General features: G+C 36.7%; 2 protein-coding genes and 1 long non-coding RNA gene across 3 annotated transcripts; 2 read left to right on the plus strand and 1 right to left on the minus strand.

Annotated features, from left to right (window-relative positions):
• The first annotated feature begins 16,816 nt into the window (after positions 1 to 16,816).
• LOC106650027 lies at positions 16,817 to 17,359 on the plus strand. The gene is made up of 2 exons (XR_001339314.2): positions 16,817 to 17,094; positions 17,168 to 17,359. It is a non-coding gene; the product is annotated as an uncharacterized LOC106650027 (long non-coding RNA).
• Positions 17,360 to 20,780: 3,421 nt separating this feature from the next.
• On the plus strand, positions 20,781 to 22,636 carry LOC106649959 (40S ribosomal protein S4). The gene is made up of 6 exons (XM_014367690.2): positions 20,781 to 20,834; positions 21,325 to 21,583; positions 21,818 to 21,915; positions 22,000 to 22,171; positions 22,259 to 22,388; positions 22,475 to 22,636. The coding sequence occupies exons 1-6, from the start codon at positions 20,832 to 20,834 to the stop codon at positions 22,599 to 22,601; spliced, it is 789 nt and encodes a 262-aa protein (XP_014223176.2). The 5' UTR covers positions 20,781 to 20,831; the 3' UTR covers positions 22,602 to 22,636.
• Positions 22,637 to 22,991: 355 nt separating this feature from the next.
• On the minus strand, positions 22,992 to 25,112 carry LOC106649958 (cdc42 homolog). Its single transcript, XM_014367689.2, has 6 exons — positions 24,865 to 25,112; positions 24,301 to 24,497; positions 24,093 to 24,202; positions 23,824 to 24,021; positions 23,623 to 23,752; positions 22,992 to 23,520 (listed from the first exon to the last, which is right to left on the minus strand). Exons 2-5 carry the CDS (start codon positions 24,476 to 24,478, stop codon positions 23,663 to 23,665), a joined length of 576 nt encoding a protein of 191 aa, XP_014223175.1. The 5' UTR covers positions 24,479 to 24,497; positions 24,865 to 25,112; the 3' UTR covers positions 22,992 to 23,520; positions 23,623 to 23,662.
• Between the last annotated feature and the right edge of the window lie 271 nt (positions 25,113 to 25,383).

Consider the following 25,383-nt stretch of genomic DNA (forward strand, 5'->3'; position numbering starts at 1 on the left):
CTGATCTGCGGAAGCAGTAACCAGTGTATGGCTTAGGATTATCCAATTCTAGATAAGAAGCAAGGGCTTGTGGTACTTCGGCGATCTTATGCCTTCCGATAGGTTGACGTGTACATATACCATTATGATACTGTATAAAAAATCGATCGCTGAATTGATCATTTTTGGGCCTCAAAGACATATACAACTTCACTTTTTGATAAAAAAGATTGCCAATAACGAACTGCCCCGGGTAGTCATTTTTATTTTTTCGTATGGAAATTAAAAATCTGTCGCCCAATTCTTCAACATCGTTAACTTTCATATTCATGATTTCTGCGCATCGAAGTGCACCACAAATCCCAAACACAAGTATGACCTGTAATTGCATGAGAAGAAGATTGAATCGTAAGCACAATATAAACACAATGTCTTAATAACATTTATAAGAACAAATAAAATTACCTTCTTTGCTAAATAAACGTGGTCTGGGGCTTCGGACATGAATTTAGATATATGAATCCATTTCAAAGCATAAGCTTTTTTCGGTTGATAACCTTTAGCATTATTTTTTATTAGACATTTCAAATTTAAAAAATTACTAATATTAATATTGCCGTTTGCATTCAAAGTCTTTCGCAGCATGCTCCATACACTCCATAGAGTTGGTGGTTTTAATTTTACTTTGAGCTGGTTGAAATAAACAATTAAATTATTCTCCATCGACTTAGATAGAGAAGCTGCATTTTCTTTTTCCCAGTCCTTATACATAGTATAAACTAGCCGGTATCGATCATTCGATTTTTTAGGGTGCGTTTCCGTTTGAACGATGAGACGCGCTTCTTCGTCGAAATTATTGAAAACTTCGTCTTCGTCTACAGAATCATCGCTCGAATCAGACATCGTATTCACTTTTTTAATAATTATTATACTGATACTAATTGTAAACGCAGCTTGAAATATATACGCCCTCTGTAGTTAATAATATCTTGATTGATTATTATTTTCAAAATATTTCCATATATTAAATTACATACTCATAAGAGTTCCATGCGCGCGTAGCGCGCAAATAGATTTCTAGTAGCAAAGATAAACGTGAATGATCATCTTAGATATATGGACGTCGAAGTAGAGGTTAAAACATTCAATTTTATAGTACTAAAAACTATCTATGTTTATTAGAATCAAAATTACAGGTGTTAAAGTTTCATAAAAAAATGAAGTATAAAATCTATGAACCATTCAAAGCAGATTCGATACTCGCTGTACTCAGGCGAGAACAACTCCTGGATTATTGGTTGATTGATTGAACAGATTTATTTGATATGTCAATAAGAATAAAACGCCGATAAAGATTTATTTGTCATCGGGGTACCACCCTGACTAGCCTTATTGCATAGTACATTAGTTCTATAAAAAAAAAAGTTGTTCGAATTCTTTTGATCTCAATTGAAATCTTGATTGAGAAATCAAGATAGATTTCAATCGAGAAATCGAGAAAGATCTTGAGCCAAATTCTTGATCGCGAATTTGTCACTAAATATTCATTTCCAATTAAACTTTAAACACCTGTAACTTTGATTCCAATGAACGAAGATAATTTTTAGTTGTATTAATTAGGGCGTCTCTGTATAAGAACGCGGACATACGCCAGGTGGCGCAGCACCAACGAAACCCCGTACCCGCAAAAAGAAGAGCGTTCTTCTACGTTCTAGTACAAGTGGCTTTTCGGTCAAAGCGGCTTTCAAAGGCCTGGAACAGTAAAGTTGCTTTGACTTCTCGATCTCTCCAGCTAAGTAGTCCTAAGTAGCTCTCATTTACTATTTTTTTACAAACTAATTTATAAGTTTTACGTATCTTCCAGTGTTTTTTATGTGCGCTCACTTTTTCTCTCTCTCTCCTCATCAATCGAAATTCTCATTAAGATGATGAGCTTACGTGCCGACGCAGCGAAGCATCGTCACTTTCATCTGTTGACACAGGTCTTTCTTGATGTACCATTTGGAAATAGTAGTTTTAATTAAGGTCTAAACGACTGCATAATATGAAACTGAGCCTCTCACTTACAACAAATGTTCACAATGCGGTCCATTCACTTCTTGGCTGTAATCAAATCTATTGTAAAATGACTGAACAGCATTTCAAATCATTTCTCGTGGAATAGCCTCTATCTGCTGAATTATTTTCCGGCTTAATGTGATCTTTCAAGTAACCCCACAAAAAATCTAAATTCGTTGAGGTCGGAGATCCAGCTGGCCATTCTGTGGTACCCCGTTTACCTATTTATCTATAAAAAAGTATGAGACCCATAATATAAGACGCTCATAATAAGTCGTTGGGACGGAACAATGATTCAAATTGAACTACTTTGAAATGTTGAACTTTTTTAAGAGTTTATTTTGATTCTTCAAGTATTTGATGGTATTCGAAGGATTGGATTTGTCGAAGTATTCACCGATGCTGTAATTCATTTGCAAATGCACTGTGTCACTAAAAAATTTTTTTCAACCCCTTGATACTGCTACGCGCTATCTGCAAATTCTTGGTGTCTCATGATGGCCATCTTTTTTAATATTTGGCCACAATCCTTGAAATAAACATCTCAGCAACTTCAAATTCCAGCGTCAAGAATCTTATTATGAAGTTATTCTGCAAAATTATAATGTTACTTTAGTTTTAAAATTACCACTGACAAATTATATTGGCATAACTTACTTTCAGAGTTGAACGATCCAAGCAGAAAGAATGTAATTGTGATACCTCTGACGTACCTTCCATGATTTTTTGTTCCTGTAATAAAATAAAAAACCAATTGAAAAATACATATCAAAAGGCTAATTAGATTAGATATGTATGAAAATTCTTTTCTTAGCAGCTCTATTTGAAAATTATGACTTCTTCTTCGGTTTCACAAGATCTATTATAAAATATGGAAACATTTCAGGAACTGAAATAAAACTTCACTTGATCAGATTTCAGCTCATACACACTTGAGCAATTTATATGGTAATTATAATATTGGCTCACAAATGTGCAATACAAATAAACAAATGGAAAATTTCAAACAAATTAAGCTACACCAAGTTGCACTCAAACACAATAGATAATATCTATTTCAAAACGAGTACACACATGGCAAAAAAGAAGTAAAATTTAAAAATAAACTAATGGCTAATTTTTAATTTTCTTTATCGGAGGCACCATCTGGATCTTCGTCTCCTACTTTGTCAGTCAATGACTCTTCTGGCGTGTTGATCTTGTCTTGCTCGACTAGCTTGAGCTGCACAGGAAGCTTCTTGCTGTTGTTGCTGACAGTCTTTGCGTTGGCTGTTGCTGACTATTGTTGAGTTGTTGTTTTTGTTGTTCCAACTTTCTTTGTTGTTTTTATAGTTGTAGCGCATGAAGAAACTACACTTGTTTGATTAACTTGACCCATTTGTATCTGACTTTTTTGCTGCTGCTGCACAATATCAGTCAGAATTTTTTGCTGTTCTTGCATACTTTTCATTCGCTCCATGACCAAACTTAGGTCAGCATTCTTGGATTTTTTTGTGGATTTTTATTCCTTCTTTATTACAGGTTTTGGTTTATCTTTGAATGGTCCAGCGTCGACAAGCATACAATCTTTAAAAAATAAAAATAAATGCAATAAAATAAATTACTAAAATACAGTTTTAAAGGTGCTTTTCAACTTACCGTCACTGTCGCTGCTGTCACTGCTGTTAGAAGGTGCAATTTGTCTTTTTGAAACTGATCTTCTTTCGGGCGAAGTAGGTTCTTGTTTGACCTTTGGATAAAATTGAGAAGACGAGCTTGAACAATGCAAAAATTGCCAATTATACGGATACTGGAGATGCGTATAATTGGATGCTGGCTTAGGCTTCTCGTGATAGGCGTATTTATCAACATCATTGATCTCTCATTGCGCATCTTCAATTTATGCTCTTCTGACACAAGTTGAGTATTGAGTACTGACACGGTAAGACTGGAGAAATACGTAGGGTCCTATGGTGAATTGACCAAATTTTCACGTTGGTTTACAAAATTACATCCTTTGGCGAATGAAAAATAAAATATTTCTGAGCTGTTGAAAAAGCCGCTGATGAATACATACACGCTGATGATTCATGACTGATTTCGATAAATCTATAATCAATGCTTGTACGTTAATCCACCCAGACGTTTCTGTATCCTACTGCTTCTTTCATTCAGACTAATCGCTTTATAAAAATATACAAGAAGAAAGTTTATAAAAGTTCTACTGCGATCCACAGAACGATGTGCGTATAAGGATGCATATGCTATTGGCTTCGTCATTCGTTCTAGTTGAAGTAAACCGCGTTGAGCTAAAACTCGAGCTGTTTCCGCTAGATATCCTCCAGAATTTCTCTCCTTGGTTACTTTTTAATTTATTGGGAATGATGGAATTTTCAATATCATTTAACAATTCTTCACGAACTATTGAAGTACCTTGTTCATTTTGCTTTTCGTAGTTAAAGAGATTTGATGGAGTTTCTATTTGCATTTTCATTAGCTTTGCATTATTAAAGAGGTTTACCGGAGTTTCTATTTGTTGATTTTCTATTTGCTTTTCTATTTTTGCTTCCTCATAGAGGAAGCTTTGTGATGGGCTCCATTTCGGCTTTTTTATAGAGTAATCGTAGGGTATATTTAATGATATTTCTATATACTAGATCGAATTTCTGACACATGTTGGTATGTATGTGTGTGTGTGTGTGTGTGTGTGTGTGTGTGTGTGTGTGTGTGTGTGTGTGTGTGTGTGTGTGTGTGTGTGTGTGTGTGTGTGTGTGTGTGTGTGTGTGTGTGTGTGTGTGTGTGTGTGTGTGTGTGTGTGTGTGTGTGTGTGTGTGTGTGTGTGTGTGTGTGTGTGTGTGTGTGTGTGTGTGTGTGTGTGTGTGTGTGTGTGTGTGTGTGTGTGTGTGTGTGTGTGTGTGTGTGTGTGTGTGTGTGTGTGTGTGTGTGTGTGTGTGTGTGTGTGTGTGTGTGTGTGTGTGTGTGTGTGTGTGTGTGTGTGTGTGTGTGTGTGTGTGTGTGTGTGTGTGTGTGTGTGTGTGTGTGTGTGTGTGTGTGTGTGTGTGTGTGTGTGTGTGTGTGTGTGTGTGTGTGTGTGTGTGTGTGTGTGTGTGTGTGTGTGTGTGTGTGTGTGTGTGTGTGTGTGTGTGTGTGTGTGTGTGTGTGTGTGTGTGTGTGTGTGTGTGTGTGTGTGTGTGTGTGTGTGTGTGTGTGTGTGTGTGTGTGTGTGTGTGTGTGTGTGTGTGTGTGTGTGTGTGTGTGTGTGTGTGTGTGTGTGTGTGTGTGTGTGTGTGTGTNTTGCGGGAAATTGTCGTTTTCTTCCTTTTGCTCCCTCATATAGGAAGTTTTGTGATGGGATACATTTAGGCTTTCGTATATAATTATCGTAGGATATATTTAATGATATTTCTATATACTAGATCGAATTTTTGACACATTTTGGAATGTATGTGGGTGTATGCGGCTGTATGGCTGTGTAGAGTGATTCCTTGATAACGGTAGCACGTATCGTGACGGGGGAGGGCTTATTTTTTTCGTTATGACATAGGGACGAAGCCAGAAAAATTCATTTATCGATAAACGTAACGTTTTTTTTCTATTTAAGAAAAAAATTTTTTTTTTTTGCATTGTTTGTTTGAGATACCCGATAAAGCTGAGAGGCGCTTTCGTTTCGCTTTCGTAATTAGAAAGATTAGAAAGATGATATTAATATTTTCAAATTATTTTTAAGTTAAAAAAAAAGTATGAGGAAGCTACTTGCCAATACATTGGCAGCGGTTTTTTTTATTGTTGAAAAAAAACAAAATACATATTTCAACCTCAAATGGCCGGCTCTTTTCTAATCTGCAATAAAAAATGGGGGTTTCCGCTGACAATCTTGAAAAGTTCACAGACTTGAGTGAAAAGTTTAGTTTTTGCCATAATTTCACTCCCTCTTTTATTACGGAATGCGACGAAATCGTACTAAGAAAATCGTAATTTTCAAAAATAAAAATTATTCCGTATTATAATTACGATAAAATTGGGTATGGATCTTGCATTAATAACAGAAATAATCGAGATTTAATTTAATACATAAAAAAATCTCATTTTACAAAAGCATAAAATTTTGATATAAAACGAGGGAAAAAAGTAAATACACATAAACTTCCTTCAAATAGTATTTGATATCTCGCTCTCTCTTTTATTTGTACTGCGCATTCACGTGCAGTAGCTGCATCAAATAAGAAAATACGTATAAAAGAAAAGTCGATACACTCGAACATTTATTACAACCGACTAGCGTTGAAATTTATAGCCCGCGACAAAGACCCGATGTATATTATAGAGTATAGCTAGAGCCAACGTATGCCCGAGCGCGCACGTGTGTGCGAGTGTGTAAAAACGATGAAAAAAAAACGATAGGGGTAAAATCAGACGTAAACCGAAACAAGAGATAAGAAAAACAGTGGCAATATTATTATGTGATTTTTCTAAGTCTTTACTTTTTCGATTGTCGTGCACAATGATGTATTTCAGAAAATATGTACCTCACGATTACGATAATCGACGGTATGAATTGTCCAGCTCACGCTCACCTATCGAATTTTCCTGCAAGAATTCATACCATCTTTCCCGTCAACCCGTTTATCCGAAACCGTTGACACAAAAAACAATAAAAAACCCTAAGCTGTAAGGGAGACGACTTCGCTTCACTCGGCCTTAATAATAATTTTGGACTCTTGAACTACCACAGTACAAGCTTGTTTTTGTGTGTTTTATAATTTTTTCTCTATATTTGTGATACGTAAAAGAATCACAATTGGACCGACAATTTATAGTAAAATCCGAACCTTTTCAAATGTTAAGGGTAGTTTTTGCAGGATATTCAATCAGAAATGTTACTATGATCGTCACGCCATAGCTGCGCGAAACAATCGCGAACGTTTTGAGGTAACCTGACTGGATTAAAATTTTCACAAATTCAATTAATGTCTTGTTAATGAAAATGACGTTGGAAAAATCAAAAAAAAAAATAATTACAATTCAAAAAAATGTCAGGAATCAGAATATCATATTATTAAAAATCACGTGAAATGCTGATTGTGCAGAGCAATATATTTTTTCAGTATATACGCATAGCTGCTACAAGCCCTTCCTACGTAGCGATAAAGTACGCTCATTAGGTAGAGTGATTACAGGCTAGCACGTGCCGCGCATCCTAGTGTGTGTGTGTGTGTGTTTGTGTGTGTCCATGGAATCGAGGGTGTAACGGATTCACGATGTTTACATCACGTTTATTCGTACTAACGGTGAAATATTTTTGATAGTCGTGTGTACGATGAGGGGTGAAGAAAAAACAGAAGAGGAAAGTTTAGTTCGAAAAATGGTTATCTCACTGCCTCAAATTCTATATACCATCATCTTTTTTGTGCACCCTAAGATAATCCAGAGTAGATAGAAGTATTATTCCTCTTGTTGCTATTAAACAAAATTTTTGTTAAACAAAATTTTTGATGTATTTTTTTTCAATTGATGGACAAAATAAAAAAAACCTCCTTTGACTTGAGAGACATTTCTACTCTTGAACAAGTGAGTCAATAATTGCGAGAACTATAACGTAAGCAAAAGTAAAATAATACACCCAATAGCGATTTTCAACATCGATGATTTGAACGGAATCGCGATTTCCAGTCCAATAGATCATTGAAGCTGCAATTATAAATTAGAGTACGAAATATTGCCATATCGATTGGCCAGCGTTAATTTTTTTTGTTCATTCCGCCATTGCAGATCCGATGCTTATGTACAATCGATTTCACGTAAAATTTCCAAGCAAAGATAATCGTTCCATGAGTCGATAATTGAGAGTTGCCTGTCTTCCGAAGCTAATTCGAACGGAAGCCACAAACATTTACTCGAGTGCGCGTGAGCGGGTTCTTCTCTGTATTAACAGACGCAAAGTAGCATCTGTTTTTCTTTGTCAATAGGGGGAGCAGTGACGTATTATCAATAAAACACATCGCAGGTATTACGAATAATATTTTTGGAGACACAAGTCAGATCGAATCGACTCGGCTATTTATTGCTAATAGGCCGCGACTGTTTTTAGGAGTGCGGGATGGCCCAATCGAATATAAAAGCTCGATCAGATTAATCAACAAGCTGGGAGCATGTCTACGAGCAATTACCGTTCGATATCAATTGGACAGCTAATCTGAGACTCGAAAATAGCTAATGTATATTGAATAAAGCGCCGCATGGGCGTGATTACGTCCACTCGATGGATTTCAGCTCCTGTAGATTTCAACTTGTCACGTTCGATGGTCGCGTGTGCAGTAAAAATCTTAAATCGAGTCAATATGGCCCCAGCTCGCATCGCATATGATAGCTAGAATGGCGCTGGTTGAGCTAGTATATTTAAGAAGCGATCGGCTCGCGTGTAAATAATTCAATGCTGGAACAAGACACAAATGTATTATAAACGTCAGTTGTGCGATGGCTTTGATCGGATAATATAAAGCATGGGGGAGAGGGTGGTTAATTAATATCACCCCGGAGTAGAAATTGCCAGACTTTCGATCGTTTTTCTATCGTTTCAATTTTTCAAGTCACGCGCGCCAATTTCTCGTCAATTGCGCGGACGCCTTCCACCCGTCTCGCGTATACGAAATTAGCATCGTAACGGTATTTCTAATCATTTTCCGTACTATTTTCAGATGAGATCCATCCTAGATTAAATATTTCAATTACGTTAGCAGTTTATTTTAAAAGATATTTTCTGGAAAAACAGATTGTTTTTGAGCAATTAAGACGTATAATTGACGGGAAATGGGTTTATCATTTCTCCATACGGTACGTATTTTATTTAAGTAAAGTTATTTTGATTAACTTTTTGGTTTAGAAAAAGTTAAATCTAAGTTAGAATGATAAGTGAATATTGTTTGAAAAATTGATTTTATATATTATACGTAAAATCGTTTTGCGTATCAGAATTGCTCATAAATGCAGCGTTACGCGTAAATCGGTATTTCGATGCTTTGCCAATGTTGATTTATTCAAACTTCGGACTCTTAAAATTTTACGCGCGTTCGAGAGTGAATTTGATGTGAATTCATACCTCTGCACTCTATGTGCTGAGCGCTAAATATAAATTTCCTATCAATCGACTCAGGCTTGCGGAAAAAGCGATAAAAAATATCGGTATGCGTGAATAATAAAAAATCGGCGTCGCAATGTGGAGCGAAACTTTCCAAAAATTTCCGCCTATTTGCCAAGCACACGTGTTCGAATATCGCGAATCGTCGCGCATATGATTTTATCGTCATTTCAGTCATCAGCAGACTCGTGAGCCAGGGCTTACCCATGAAAACATAATCCAGCCGTGTACAAACGATAAACATATCGAAGGGGCACATACAGGTGTATCGATATTATCGAGGCCGATCGGTTTTTAATTAAAAAGCCCCGATCTCGTGACTCCTAGCTGTAGCTATACAAATGTCCGCATGCGCATACATGTATATGCGCAAGCAGCGAGAGAGCTCCAAAATCGATTTGTCTGTACGCAACGAATTTACGAGATTATACGCTGCCGCGTGCGCTGCGCGACGTTACTGTTATACGCTCGTGACTTTATAACGACAAGAACGACATGTGTATTATATTACGTATGTATATGCCGCTACAGCGCTACACCCGCAGGACCGGGCTAAAACAATTTGTATTGAAATGAGTGTGTTTGTGATGTGTATAACTCGATTTCGCGGGGTCGGAGGGTGCACATACGTACGTATAAGCCAAAGCAGCAGCCGACCGGAGGGAAATACACAAGCCGCGACGACTACTTTATGATCCCTGTCTTTTACAATTTCTTTACGAGCTTATCTTTTGCGTGGCTGTGCAGTACAGGTACGATTATATACATGTACCCGTACTCACAAGAGCCGCCGTTATATCATGTATATATATTCAGTGACAGATGATCCGCGAGCGAAATCGATTGCGTGCCACGCACTAAATGCATCGCGGCCGCAAATGTTATTAGACACGCGCAGTGTGTATGTGAGTGTGTGGGTGGGTGCTTTGCGGTCGATTGTGCTCGATTACGGTGCTTTATGTAATCGAACGATATACGTATTTCCATTATGCAACTGTGGTGCGCTATACACACACACACACACAAATATATAATTATGCTGCGTATTTACTTTCTCCGTGTTGTATATTACAATAAGTGCACTCGAGTTGCCGGGGGTAAGGTCAAAAAAATCGATTCGCCGATGCTTTCGAAAGATGTAGCCGTTTATTAGTCACATTTCAAGTATTTCTTGCAACTTTATTTTCATATTCATAACGGACGAATCTATACGTACGCCGAGTATAAATACCGCAGAAGTTTAAACTCGTATCAAAGGGCAATTTTTCCTCGTATCAAGAGCGACCGAAAGGATACTTTTTAGTTCCCTCGCGAATAAACAGCGATTCCATATGCAGTTCTAAATTCGTAGGCAACTAAAAACAATGGAAAAAAAAATACTTCGAAAACCCCCGACTAGTATGTTTAGTTTTATTTGCTATATTTTCTAGCTGTATGGACCTCCGCATCCGCTGCAAGTCCCTCTCTCGCCCACAGTGTCTCAACAATTTATTTGGTCTAGCATTCGCTGAATACGGGTATGATAGAGAAGCACGGCATTATTTTCTCCCCTTAACAAGACTTTTTCGTTTTGAGCTGCCACTAGTGGCGCTATTTTCGTGACCCTCGGAATAAAAATAATCGAAGGAGCGATACTGTTTTCCAAGTCGATTCATTATTTTATCGAGTATAGGGGAGATCGCAACAATTAGTAAACTATTTTAGCCATGCCCGAGTATGTTCGAGTATGATTCAAAGAAAAATCTACATGCATCTTCTTCATTTTAACGTCAATATCCGACAATTTGAAAATTCGAATCTCAGATTACGAAGTAATGATTAAAACCAAAATGATCAGTGCTACACTCAGCAGCGGCAACGCGCTCAGTAATAACCCATAAAATTCGTTAAGAACGATCTACGCGCAGTGACATTAACGCACACGCCCATTTCTCTATTATATCGATGTGCATCGACAACAAACAGCAACCGCAGTATATACGACGTATTGTATATGCAAAATAGCTCGCATATAGAAGATAAAAATCTCCGGAGGCCAGCAGCAGCAACACACGTCAGTCAGTCAGTCACGAGGGATCATTTTTTCTCAAACGATAATGCGCGTTAGCGCGCTTACGATCGATCATTATGCAAAAGACAGTAGAGAGAGAGACTCGGAAAGAGAAGAAAAAAGGTATTATCGGTTAAGCCGAGAGACGATCCGTAAGTATAACTGACCACCCACGACGTATGTCGTTTGTGCGTCTCATGGTATGCCAGGCTTGCTCGCGCGTACTTTACCCGCGGATAATTCGCACGTGAGACAGATCGATGCACTTTGAAAAACACGTGTATGCAACGTGGTCGCTTGGGACAGAGAAAAATTTATTAAAAATTAATATCTCAGACATGGTATGCAAGCCATGCGCATGTACTTATGATCTTAATTTCTTAAAAAATCTCATCGCTCACGTGTCGTGCAACCCGCACCTGTATGTGATTCGGAAAAATACGGGGTACAATACTTTTCATCATTTCGGTTCGAAGTCTGGCCTTGACGGGCCGTATACAAATGTAACAAACTTCGTGAAAGAATCTCGACCTATATACACGCGCACAAGTGCATTTTCTCACCCACGCGTCGATCGATGTGTAAAGCGAAAGAAAAAGAAACACCACATACGCATTATACGGCAGCGATTTTCCCATCGTAAAAATGTCCACTCGATCATCACATTGGCGAGCTATGTTTCAATGGTTACATACGAAGAAAAGAGCGACAATACCGCAACAACCTGCGTGTATTACGCTCCAAAACGTATATAAAGGTGATTTTCTCGTCCGAAGATCAAGTGCTCAAGTGTCGAACGTCTTGAGAGACAGTATAGGCCCGCAGCTTCTGCCTCAAAAAGCTTCAAAGAGCGCGCTGCAAGCAATTTCAGCCCTTCACTTGAGACTGGGTAAAATAATTGATCTGGTTATGTGGGAATCACTTTCAGGCATGAAAGTCAGTGACGAATGCGAAAATGAATGATCCGTTCACAATTCAGTAGCTCGATATTGTAACGATTCCACGGTAGCCGCGACTCTACGCATTGATCGCGTACGTTTTATTTCTGCTTGCTAGATTGACATCATTTATTTAATTTTCTCCTCTTATTTTCAATTTTTTTTCATTTAATTATTACTCGTAAACTTTTCAAGTGCAAGCATTGAACTCTACTTTTTTCAGGCGGCAATGAAAAATGCAGGTATAGCTCGAACTCATATCCTTGATGGATCGATGCCACATAGAAATAAATATAAGAGACGTATCGAGTCGAAAAGAGCCCAACTGTCGTGGCAACAGTATTTGCGAAAGTCGCGCTTCGGTCTCCTCGGCCCGGCGTTTACAGTAGCAACAGCAGCAGCAGCAGCAGCTCTCATACATCTTTCATAATTCAACTGTACATTTGTGCCCGATGGACTGCTGCACCGAGTATATAGCTCAAGGTGTGCGATACGCAGCGCAGCATGTGCGTATTATATGCGCGTTGCGCGCCGTGAAAGTAGCCACTTTCGAGTCATGAACGACACGCCTCCATTTCTTTTCTTCTTGCATGTATGTATACACAAAGCTGAATTGCTCATGTATCATGTATGCGCGCATGGCTACGTACAGCGACGAGAGCGCGAGCTCAAGTTTTTCTCCGCCCATTCGCGCACCCGTGTGCGTGTTTCACGCGTACACCGATATGTCAGAGGCAAAGAGAAAGAGAGAAAGATCCTGACCGACTGTCCACATGTGAATGCGAACAAGCCAAGATTTACATATGGATTAATGTATAAATATATATTAATTATATATTAGCTGTGAGTTTAGTTTTTTCATTAATTAATTAATTAGTAATTGAACTGATCTTATCTTGTAGCCTTAATGTAGGCTGAACGAATTGGACCAAACTACGGCAGGTGGCATGTTACTAGGCGCGATTACGATCTGTTCTCCGGGTCGTAGCTATATTTTAAAGTTACTTGCAACTACTGAGAAATATAACTAATTTAGCTCCAGGTTCCACCAACCTCGTCTCAAGTATATACTGATATACCAATTCGTCTTCATTATCAAAAACTACCGAATAAAAAATAATCGGATCCAAGTCGTCATTGTAAGACTCAACTCATATACTATTCGATTGATTGGTTCTTTTCTATCAAAACGTCGTATAATATCCTAGACCGATCGATTTTCCTTTAGTAAGATATTTCTAGTAACATCTTATTTGCGAGAGCAAACTTTTGAGTAAAATTCGACCTCTATAGCCAATGGCTTCTATAATAATTGAATATGATCATGAAAAGGTAATGGTTGAATTTGGCACCAACAGCTCCTTATTTTGAACGTGTTCGCATGCAGCAAAACTGCATAAGAAATTTTTATTGTCGTCACTTACCATCGGCTCTCATCAGTCATCGAAATATATGGTAATTTTGAAATTAAATCGAATTTTCTTCGGATGTGCATATTTTAAAATTATTGGCTCATCATGCATCAATTACGTATCCGTCCGCTCATTACGCTCAATAGATCATGTGCTATAATACCACACCGAAAAATATACAGTAGTTCAAGGTACTTTTTAATTTCACGACTCATGTAGAGGATGTATTATAATATGCCTCGACAAACGCTATACATAATTCGTGAAAATGCGCCGCGATTATTATTCCGTCAAGGGAGCGATCGAAGCGATCTCGGGTGAGCGAGTCTCGCTCGAGAGCTACAGGTCATTATCTTGCGCCGATCGCATCTTCCATACCTATGTGTGTATAAGAAGCAAAAAGAATTTCTACGCGCACACGTATACGCTTCGTGATATATAATCCTCGATGCGAACATTGGCGTTGAAAAATCTTGTTATCGATCGGATTCATCGAATCTTTGTATGTTTATCTGCCTCGTCACGTACAGCACTTACATATATTATGCCTGCATACATGTGCCTTTGACAAACTTGGGCCACACTATACGTGTATGCACGTATGCAGCATCGTTCCATTATACATACACACACGCATTGTGCATTTCTTCTTCTTTTCTTCTTAAAAAAAAACAAGATACGATTGGCCATGGGCAGGCGTGAAAACAGAGTACTTTTCAAAAAAAAAATAATGACTATTTTATATGTGATGATGGATCATTGCCTTGATTAGTTGATTAGTATACTCAATCGAGACTCTTATAAAAGCTGTTACTTTATAATTATTTTGTCTCTTTAACTGTTTGAGATGAATTTTTGAATTTTCTTTCTCGGACACTTTTCTATATTACGGACTATTTCTATAAAGTTTATAAAAGTAAATCCGAAGAATGAAGATGCATAGAGATATATCGATGTAATGTACTACGATTTAACAACGACCTGCAGTACAAAGGCATCATGTCATTACGCTCGTTCCAGACTGAAGTAAGAGCAATCACGATGTGAGCTGTGTACAAGCTCATAAATTTTCACTAACGACGATCGTAGAAAAGGAAAAAAAAGTCACGAAAATGTGTATAATAACACTCGGCATACGCGGGAGGGCGTAAAAAATCCCTCCATGGGACAATGGCGCTCGCGCAATATAGATTCTGACACCTTACCATGTGTAATAGTTTATCGTTTCCGGAGCCACCATCACAAATGCGCATACACGTATACAGAGAACAGGTACATATGCGCACAGTAAAGAGAACTAATCCTCGCGTTCTCTATATGAACGCGCCCAAAAAAATATATATATTATGGCCTCTTAAGAATGAGCAACAAATCCACACATAAATTCACGGACAAATCGATGATGGGCCTGGCGTCAGAGTAGCAGCAGCAACAGCAGCAAAAAAAAGAAAAAAACCTGCACGATATGCACAGATACATAAAGGAATAGAGGGCCACACGCGCGCGTAAAAAATAATGTATATGTAAGGCGTCACTGCGGTGAAATCTCGCACTCGGATGCAGCAGGGGGTCCTCGTTGACACACACGCACACATGCAGTTTTAAGCCACAATCGTTATGTAGATCCCACGCGCAATAAGCCTGTGTGTCTATGTGTATGTGTGCCAGCGAATACATATAAACATATAAGCCGATCATAAATGAGTAATGAAGAAAGCGAGAGAGAGAGAAGAAAGAGAGGACCACAAAAATCGCATGTTTGCCCTGCACGTTAATAATAAGCTCCAGCTGCGAAGAGGTGCGAGAGAAAAATTTTGGGAAGTGTTTCTCTCTCTTCTTTTTTTTTTAATCCTGTCCCGTGGTTTATATTATTATAAATATACAGAGCGCGGAAATGGCACGATATTTATTGCGCGTCGCGAGCCTAACGACACATCGATAAATTTGCTCATTATAATAGTGTTGAGATATATGTATATATGCACACTCATAAGACTTGAGCTTTGCACGCTTATGTATAGCAGCAGCAGCCTTAAGTATATTATAGGTATCTCTCTCTCTCTTTCTTTCTCGCATCATATGGATTTCACGGATAAAATTTCCTCTCCCAACTTTTTATTTATGACTTTTTTTATATGTAGTCTCTTTTACGTGTAGTCTCTTTGTGCCTGGAAATTAATATCTTTATCTGTGCGCGCGTAATAATATGATGCCTGTTTGTTTCAACGATGTCTCGCCTCTTTCTTTTTTTAATATCGCGAATTTAGATGTTAAAAATTCGGAGGCCAAGAGTTAGATTATAAATGTACCTGCTTGTCAAGCGGAGCAGCAGCTTTTCTACTCGATGATAAAATTTAAATAATTTAAATCAGTTATAGAATTTGGCTGTGCTCTATTGCAAATTTGTGTAGACACGTTTCGAATAAATCGATAATATACGTTTTTCGATTCAAACGTCACCACCTTGCATCGATGAAGTGTCTCTTTTTGGAAAAATAAAAACCCAGCAATCAAGCTTTTAAGTACAGAAGATTGCAGTTTTAATATGGCCATTTTAATAATCTATATTATCTCGTTAGCAGTGTTTTTCAACACAGTTTGCGGAAAAAGTTTTGAGGAGCGGTAAGATCAAAAAGAGATGATCATTGAAAAGATAAAAAAAGACCAAAATTGTCTCAAAATGTTGAAAATGATGCATGCTTTTACATTTAGCGAAACTTTTATTTTAATCACGATGAGCGTATTTCTCTTCATCGTTTACTACTACCATAGAAGTACGTAAGCTAAAAAATCTGCATCAGTTCGCACCTTCTACATGGGTTAACGTAAATCACAACTACATAACTCTACACAAACGGTTGCTAGAATGTTCTTTTCAATCAATTGTTATTGAAATTTACGCATACGTATACATTTTGCAGCAGTTTCCAATGATGATATTTTTTCGAATATCAAATATCAGAGTGTTCTAATCATGGGCACTACTTATCTAGCCCACCATAATGTTTACAAATTTATACAATTGTTTCATCTCTTTTTTAATTTTAAAAATTGACTTAGACAGGAAAACGCTATTCGCTAAAATACATTTTTTTCATTCCCTCGAGGACGATTAAATTGTGAGAAAAACTATTGGGCAGTATTTCAAGTGAAAAATCATGACTTTTTCAACGTTTGCCTTTCGCGCGTTCACAGCTCGTCGCTGTTGTTGTTGATCAACAATAGAAAATTTTTACACAGCAGTATAAATCCGAAAGCACCAACGGAAAATTTTCCAGTACGTATTGTACCTAAACTCTAGTCGAATCATTGTTCTTTCTCTCTCCTCATTAGACAATTTAATAATTCCAAAGATGACGGTGGTTTATTACGTAGTTGGGATAGTTGTATTTGTTGCCTTGTGCGCACTTTACGGGTACATAAGAACGAAGTCGGAAAGCGTTTGTCACTACTTCTGGTATCATTACCTCAGATTCAGGGATTGGCTCACCCAATGTAGAAGTCGGGTCCCTACAGAAGAACCGGTGGAGATGACGGCCTAAGGTAATTGAAAAATAAAAGTCAGCCGAGTTTGGCAAATGAATTCGCTAACGGATTGTAAATTTTAATTGTTCAGGGCCCAAATATTCCAAGGATGAAGCTGGCTTTCGTGCACCAACTCCATCGAAAGCTCGAAGGAAGATAATTTCTTCAATCTTCCCAAAAGAACGTTTTACATCGATTAAAATAATGGCATACAATGACTGAACTTGACGAATCGAGACCATGGCAAATTTCACAGGACGGTACCCCCTCGGAGCAACGCACGTAAACAAAAGCATCGACTAAATTTCTTCATTCGACTTACTCATCTACATGCTCGGTGGCGCGGCAATTACATCTTACATTAGCACTCAACAACAACAGCAACATCTCTCATCGGAGCGCGGAAGAGAGCCGAGAGCAGAAAGAAGCCGCACGATCGATTTCGACTACTCTTTCGAGTTAATGAAAGCGAGAGAGTAAGATATTCTCGACGATACGGTGCTCTGTCTCTCCCCTGCCGACTGCGTACATACACACACAAGCTCGAGGAGCCAAGAACGGAAACTGCGCGAGTCCGATCCATCTCTATCTCGCTGCTCGAGCCTCCAGGACGATACAGTCATTTTGCGCCGAGGAAGTTGCGTTGCGCCGCGCGAGCGTATCCATATATACGATATAGCATAATGGGATTGCCGCCCGAAGTGATACTCCGGGTGGTTTTCTCTTCTCGTGTATATACACAAGATATACGCACAAATACAGGATCGCGCGCGGGCTCGTGTTGCATATTGCGCTACCTTGTGGTTAGTTCAATTAGAAGCGATCGTGATGCCGCCGTTGGTGGTAGGCACCACCGCGTCCACCAGCGTCACTACTACCACTAGCAAACATCGGAGTATATTCGAGCGAGCATCGTGTGTATACGGACTGCGGCGAGAGCTCATGTACTTATATCCATCGAAGAGATCTGATGTGTATATTACGGCGCGATGATGGCTCGGCCGCCAATCCAAAGGGCTAATGCGCGCAAACACACTTGAGATAATTTCATAGCCGCTCGCGCGCGCGCGTTGTTGGCTTTAATACCATTTCCAGCTTCGGAGCAGCTCTCTCGTCTGCGGCGCGATGGATTAATTTTTCGATTATTGCTTCACGTATTACCCCCGATGTGTATATATCGCGCACGTATACGCGTACGTATCGCGTGATTTGATACAGCTCCGGAAGATTACTTCATATAATGCCGTAGCAGCAGAAGCAGCGATGAGTATGTGCGTGCACACATACGGCAGACAACGCAGCTCTGGAATTATTTATCCGTTTAAGTGTTGAGGCGCGCGCGATGAGATGAGTAACAATTTTCATACGCACTTACATAGGTGTGCGCCATTATTTTATGAAACTCGATGCGTGTGGGGTCGAGCACCATTTCTTACTTGTTTTTTTTTCATGAGCTTTTGCTCCTTTTTCAAACTCATTCTTTCATTGTTTTTCAAAATTAATTTCAACTTTGTCGACACGATTTTGAATCGTGAAGCGAGCTATACGTGCTACGGACGCTGCGAAAATGAGACTTATCAAACGTCTTATCCGACGTTTCTATACTGACGATTTTTCTTCACGACGAAAAATGGATGATAGGAATGGCGAAAAACGCGTTTGAAAATGCTCATCTTTGCGTCGGGATTAACGTTTAATCGAAAGACTTTTTAATGACAACAGACAAAAGACACTTTAGCGACCAGAGAAAGGGTGCGGTCATGACATTTTACGACAACGAAATATATGCCAGACCTGCGTGTAGCTATATGTAAAGCAAACTTTTTATACAGACAAAAAACACACGTGCCATTATGATATGTAAGATCGTTCGACAAGTATAAATTGTAAAATATTTTAAAATTGTACGTATAAAATTTAGGTACTCAAAAATTTTGACTTCAATTAAATATCAACGCGTTCGTAGATATTTAAATCGGCGATGTATCATTGATTTTGATTGTTTTATTTAATAGCAAAGTTTAAATATGTTATAGACAAAAATTAATTTTTGCATACAGAAGCAAACGTAGGAACAATCGTATTGTAAAAATGTTTAGTCATCATGTAAAGTACGATTTTGGGAATTCTGATAAACAGAAACTTCATCATGGAACAGAATAAAGTGCATGAACTTGCACCTTACCAATCATAAAATCAAGGTTTTATTATTTATTTATTTCTTCTTTCACATAATATTTTTCCGTCTAATTTCTATATCATATTAAATGTAAATGTGGATTCTCTGACTAGCATCTCACGTACATAAATGTCAAGTTGATTTTTTTTATGATTTCTGATTTAACTTGACGACATTTTTCTACTTAAGTTTATTTTGATTAAAAGCTTGTTCAATATTCAATGAATTATAAAAATTTATTTAAAATTATAAGTATTTTAAACTTAGAAAAGTGAAGCTTTTTTTCAAAGCAAGTTATGTCTGGCAGAGACTACAGCATTTACCAATAGAGTAATGAGGATGGATAAGAAAGGACCAACAGTGTATATAAATCCAAGTTGAAAAAAATTGTACCCTTGCAACGTGAAAAGTAAAATAAAAAGTAACCAACAAACAATAAATATCATTATACGACTAATTTTATAATATTGCTACATTTATATTTTAAAAATCATGTATTAATAATTTATTAACTATATGGTAAAAATTATACCTTCTATATCAAGTGCAAATAATTATATAACTTTTGAATATATGGTCTCAATGACAAGTTAATTTTTTGCGAAATGGGGGGTTTCCGCAGAAAATAATTATAAAAATAATATCATTGACTAAAATATCAATTTTAAAATTTTTCAATGAAGAGTTTCCGAAAATATCTACTCAAATTTGTTACTTGTCAGGTAAATAATAAACCTGCAAATATTTATTATGTCTTCAGAAAATTTGTAACGAGAAACACTATCAACATTTAGCCTTATCAATGATCGAAAAACAGGATATTACTCAATCAATTAGATTTGAAATTTAGGTCGATAAACGAGGCCATAAATTTAATTTTAGAAATTAACTTGAGAAACATTTTTAATAAATATACTGAAGAGTCTGCTTGATGGAAAATTTTAAAGTAATAGACAAGCTGAAAGGTAATATTGACAGTAAAAACAAAATATTGATCTATTAAATATGAATTTACTTACCCCATATTCCTGATTCATTTTCGAAAATGTATAGTTACGTAATTTCCAAATAATAAGATGTAAGATTGAACCTTGGTCAGATTAAACGCTGAAATCATTCGATCTTTATAGACATGAGGACATGATTTCTAATAGGTAATATAAAATTTATTATTATCCAGAAAATTTGAACCGTGTATTGCAAAAGGGCAGTTTATTTTTTTTAAACATGTCATTATTGTAAAATATAAAATGATTAATTCACTAATATATGGAATTAAACGTATCACCTACTAATACCATCGGAAACGTTACAGTCTGCAGTAGATAAAGTAGAAAATTTGAATACAACATCAATTAATTAAGTGGTCATAAAAAAGTGTTTTGAAGAAAAAATTGTTTCAAAGATCTAATATGTCCTTCAAAACGCTTTACTTTTTTTATAAATTTACAGATACGACTTCTTTATTTCGAGCAAAAAATTTGAATTTGGCGCTCAATATCCATCTCATGGGCTATTGTCGAGCGCTACCTCTTCTTTTCTCTCACGTGGAACCCGTTGTGTCTGCTTCAGTAACATGGTCAGTTTTATTAACAATTTTTACGAAGAAATTATTAATTATGTGTTTTGCAATAAATTATTCATTAATTTATTATTCTAATTATACGTTAAGACTTTGCAAAATATTTTAAGTTAGTAATCAATTGAAGAAAGTTATTTTAATTAATCTAACCTAGTCAGACTATTTACTCACGATTATTTTTTTTATTCTTAGTGTTGACGGTTTCGTTAATCATGATAACAATATAATGATTGTAAAAAAGTATTATTCTAAACTTTATTTATAAATCCGATTAACCAAACCTTCACTTGTTTTTGTACTTGCTAAGTACTAGAGTAGTGCATAACCTAAAAGCGGTTTAATATTTTTTTGTAGGCATATGATGACAAGTAAATAGTTTACAATGTTTATGAAATATTATTGTATCTGCTATAAAAAGTTCAAGAAATATATTCATTGATCTTAATACCATGAAGTGGATACTAATCATGAAATTTTTAACTTTCAGGCGCGTGGACCTAAAAAGCATTTGAAACGGCTCAATGCCCCTAAGGCATGGATGTTGGATAAGTTGGGGGGTGTCTATGCCCCTCGACCATCCACCGGACCCCACAAGCTTCGGGAATCTTTGCCTTTGGTGATTTTCCTGAGAAATCGTCTCAAGTATGCATTGACCAATTCAGAAGTAACGAAAATTGTTATGCAGCGTTTGATCAAGGTCGATGGCAAAGTCCGCACGGACTCAAACTACCCTGCTGGGTTCATGGGTATGTATCAAATGTCACAACTGTTGTATATCTAAAGGTCTATTAAAAGAACAGTAATACTTTCATCATGAGTATTATTGATATACAAGACCAAAAGTAAAATTTCATTCTTAGGTCACTGATTTAATTGTCATTATTTCTTCAGTATTACCCAGATTGAAAACACTAATTGAATCATTTTATAGTATTACATAGCTTTAGATTATCATATTTTAATTTTTAATACTCTTTCAGATGTCATCACCATTGAGAAGACAAACGAATTCTTCCGCTTGATCTATGATGTCAAGGGACGTTTTACAATCCATCGCATCACACCAATTGAAGCTGCGGTAATTTAAAAAATCATTAAGAATCAATATTAAACTTTTACTTTTGAGTACATCAATAATGAAAAATATTTTCTGAATTTTTAGTACAAACTGTGCAAAGTCAAGCGCGTCCAAACTGGACCCAAGGGAATTCCATTTTTGGTAACACATGATGGTAGAACCATCCGTTACCCTGACCCTTGCATCAAGGTCAACGACACAATTCAATTGGAAATTGCCACAGGCAAGATCCTTGACTCAATTCGTTTTGACAACGGTAATAACGATTTTATGGAGTTACACTGCAAACTTATTTCAGTTGATATGTTTTGATCATATTTTTATATCAATTTTATTTTTATAGGAAATTTGTGCATGATTACTGGAGGAAGAAATTTGGGTCGTGTTGGTACGGTTGTAAACCGTGAACGTCATCAAGGATCTTTCGACATTGTTCATGTGAAAGATGCCCAAGGACATATTTTTGCCACACGGTAAATTTACAATTTGCAATGCAATGATATTTTGATTATTATATTTCAGTTAAAAAAAACCCTAATCATAAATTTTATATTTTTAGCCTTAACAACGTGTTCATCATTGGCAAAGGTACCAAGCCCTATGTCAGTTTACCCAGAGGTAAGGGTATCAAATTGTCCATTGCTGAAGAGCGTGATAAGAGATTAGCTTCCAAAGGTGGTCTTTAAAATGATAAAACAATAAATCAAATTTTGATATCTTATATGCAATTTTTCATTTAAAATTCTGCTTACCCAAACTGCTAGTCTTTTATTGATATTTTTGAACAATTTAAAGAATTGGTTAGGGATAAATAAAAGCCATTTGCAAATCAAAATGTTATTGGCTATATATTATACGAATATTTGATAAATATAACAGTGCCATTCGAAGGCAATACAAAATAATATTTTTGCACTACATGGTATACAATTGCTTACAAAACCTGACTTTGTGATACACATATAAAATATATATCAACAAGAATAAAGTTTTTCTTTTTCAATTCTACAATATTTTTAGTAAATATTTAGAATACAAATAAAAATACTGCCCAAACATATAGAGTAAAATTAAAATCTCAATAATGGCTGGATATATGTAATAAAATTATTTCTACAAACTCGGATAATTGTGATGTTTTTCCATACTTTTCTTAGCGCAACACTACTTACTCATGCAATTCGCGAGTATCATAAAGATCTATCACCCTAGTATATCAGTCCATAGTTTTAGCGAATTTATTTTTGATTAATTCGCCAAATGCAAAAGTTTATATGAAGAGTATTTTGTATATAAGTATATAAGGTCCCAAAAACGTTTCTTGGTGTATAAATGGAAGTCCTATTGGAAACAACAAATAAAGTTCGGAATATTTCTTATAAACAGTATAAATGTTGCCATGAATTTCTGAAAATCAAAGCAATATTCAATTGTAATTGACGACGGACAATTGTTGATAATATGCGGTTAAATAGTTCAAGAGTCTCTATTCTACGCATAAGTTTCATTAAAATACGGAATGTGTCTGTCGCCATTGAAGTAGTTATTGGATAACTGTTGCCATAGCTTCCAGTAAATTAGTTTCATTTACCAACCTGTAACAGACTGAATTAAACAAAATTTATGAGCTTATTCAAGTAGTAAGCTACAATCAAAGTATTGGTACAAAGTAGCAATGACTTCAAGTTTTACAAAATTCAAAATTACCTAATCATGAATATCTAGCTTCTCATAGACTAGTACCATCTTACAATACAAGACACTTTCTGCCTGAAGGTGGTTCTGGGGGCTCTAAGGCAGCTAAAATTGCTTCATCAAAAACATTCTTAAGTCCTTTCTAAAAAATCAAATAGACACATAAATATTTTAATCGCAAAATTAATATTCAAGGCAAGAGATTTTACAGACCTGAGTCAATGCACTACACTCTACATATTTGACAGCTTTTAATTCTTTAGCCAGCTTTTCTCCTTGTTCAACCGAAATAGGTTTTTGTTTATTTTTTGCCAATTTTTCAATTGTAGCAACATCATCCCTTAAATCAATTTGAGTTCCAACTAGTAAAAATGGGGTCCTTTGACAATGATGTGTTATTTCTGGTACCCACTACGATTTTTAATATAATTTTAATTATCATTGGCATCTTTATTAACGTTACTTTGTTTAAAAAAAATTACCTTTTCTTTGACATTCTCAAAAGATGATGGGGAAACCACAGAAAAACAAACGAGAAATACATCTGTTTGCGGATAACTTAAAGGACGCAAACGATCATAATCCTCCTGACCTGTTGAAAAAAATTATTATGACTCTGCTTTCAAATTTTATCATGTATAATATAATGAACATCATAGTTAGACCAAAACAATTTAGTCTTGGACTTACCAGCAGTATCAAACAGGCCCAAGGTGTAAGGATCACCACCAATCATTACTGTGACAGCATAATTGTCAAATACAGTGGGTACATATTCTGATGGAAATTTATTGGTAGTGTAGGAGATCAGCAGGCAGGTTTTACCTACCGCACCGTCTCCTACAACTACACACTTGATCGTTTGCATCTCCAATGTGGCGGTTTATCTGTAAGAAATGACAAAAGATTAGCATGATGGGTATTATATATGTGTACGCCGCACTTATCGATTTATTTTAAATATAAATATATCTGTCGGCTCGATGATATTCAAGATGCACATTCAACTCAATTTTCGTTGATTTAATTTCGATCAAAATAACGACTTTTCATGTTTGTTTGTAAATAAAGAGCATTCAATGAGAATATTTTGTAAAACGTCAAGCATAACAACATAACCTTGATAACGACGGCTATTTGCGGACAACTTTGCGATTTTCGAGCAGAAACTCGGACGCAAAATATAATACATTAAAATTACTTATGAATCTAGTAATTGAGTCATCAGGAGTAGTAAATGATAGATCGAATTACCTTTGCTAACTGCAAATCGCATGCAATAGGAAAAAACAATGCCCACGATCAGTTTGCGTGGGTGCAGAGATGTAAACGACGCAGCGCAGCAGCAGTTCCGAACTAATGACACACTCGCGCTGAGTCGCAAGTGTATAATATAATCGCGTATCTGTGTGCGAAACTGCGAATGCACGCAGCCAAGTGCAGCGGTGCGATGTCGGCCGCAGTCCGGCGTTTTCGTGAATTTGGAGGCTTGGCTTGGCTTTCAGATGGCACCACGTTCATCGTTTCGGGACGCAGTCTCGAGCGAAAATACCTTTTCGTTAAAAAAACTTCCTCCGAGCGGTAAAATAATGACTGTATTCTCAGGTCGATCATCGGCCTTGCGTCGAAAGATGCATTTTTGGACAATGGTTAATTAATAAGTCATTAAGATCTCATTATTTAATTTTTTTTTTCCTAAAACATTATTTTACCTTGAAAAGGGTTGATTAGAATGCAGTGTGTCATGCGTTGTACTATTCTATCAATCATTTT

Source organism: Trichogramma pretiosum, unplaced genomic scaffold, assembly GCF_000599845.2.
Source record: "Trichogramma pretiosum strain Unisexual culture from Peru unplaced genomic scaffold, Tpre_2.0 scaffold15, whole genome shotgun sequence".
Classification (NCBI taxonomy): Eukaryota; Metazoa; Arthropoda; class Insecta; order Hymenoptera; family Trichogrammatidae; genus Trichogramma; species Trichogramma pretiosum.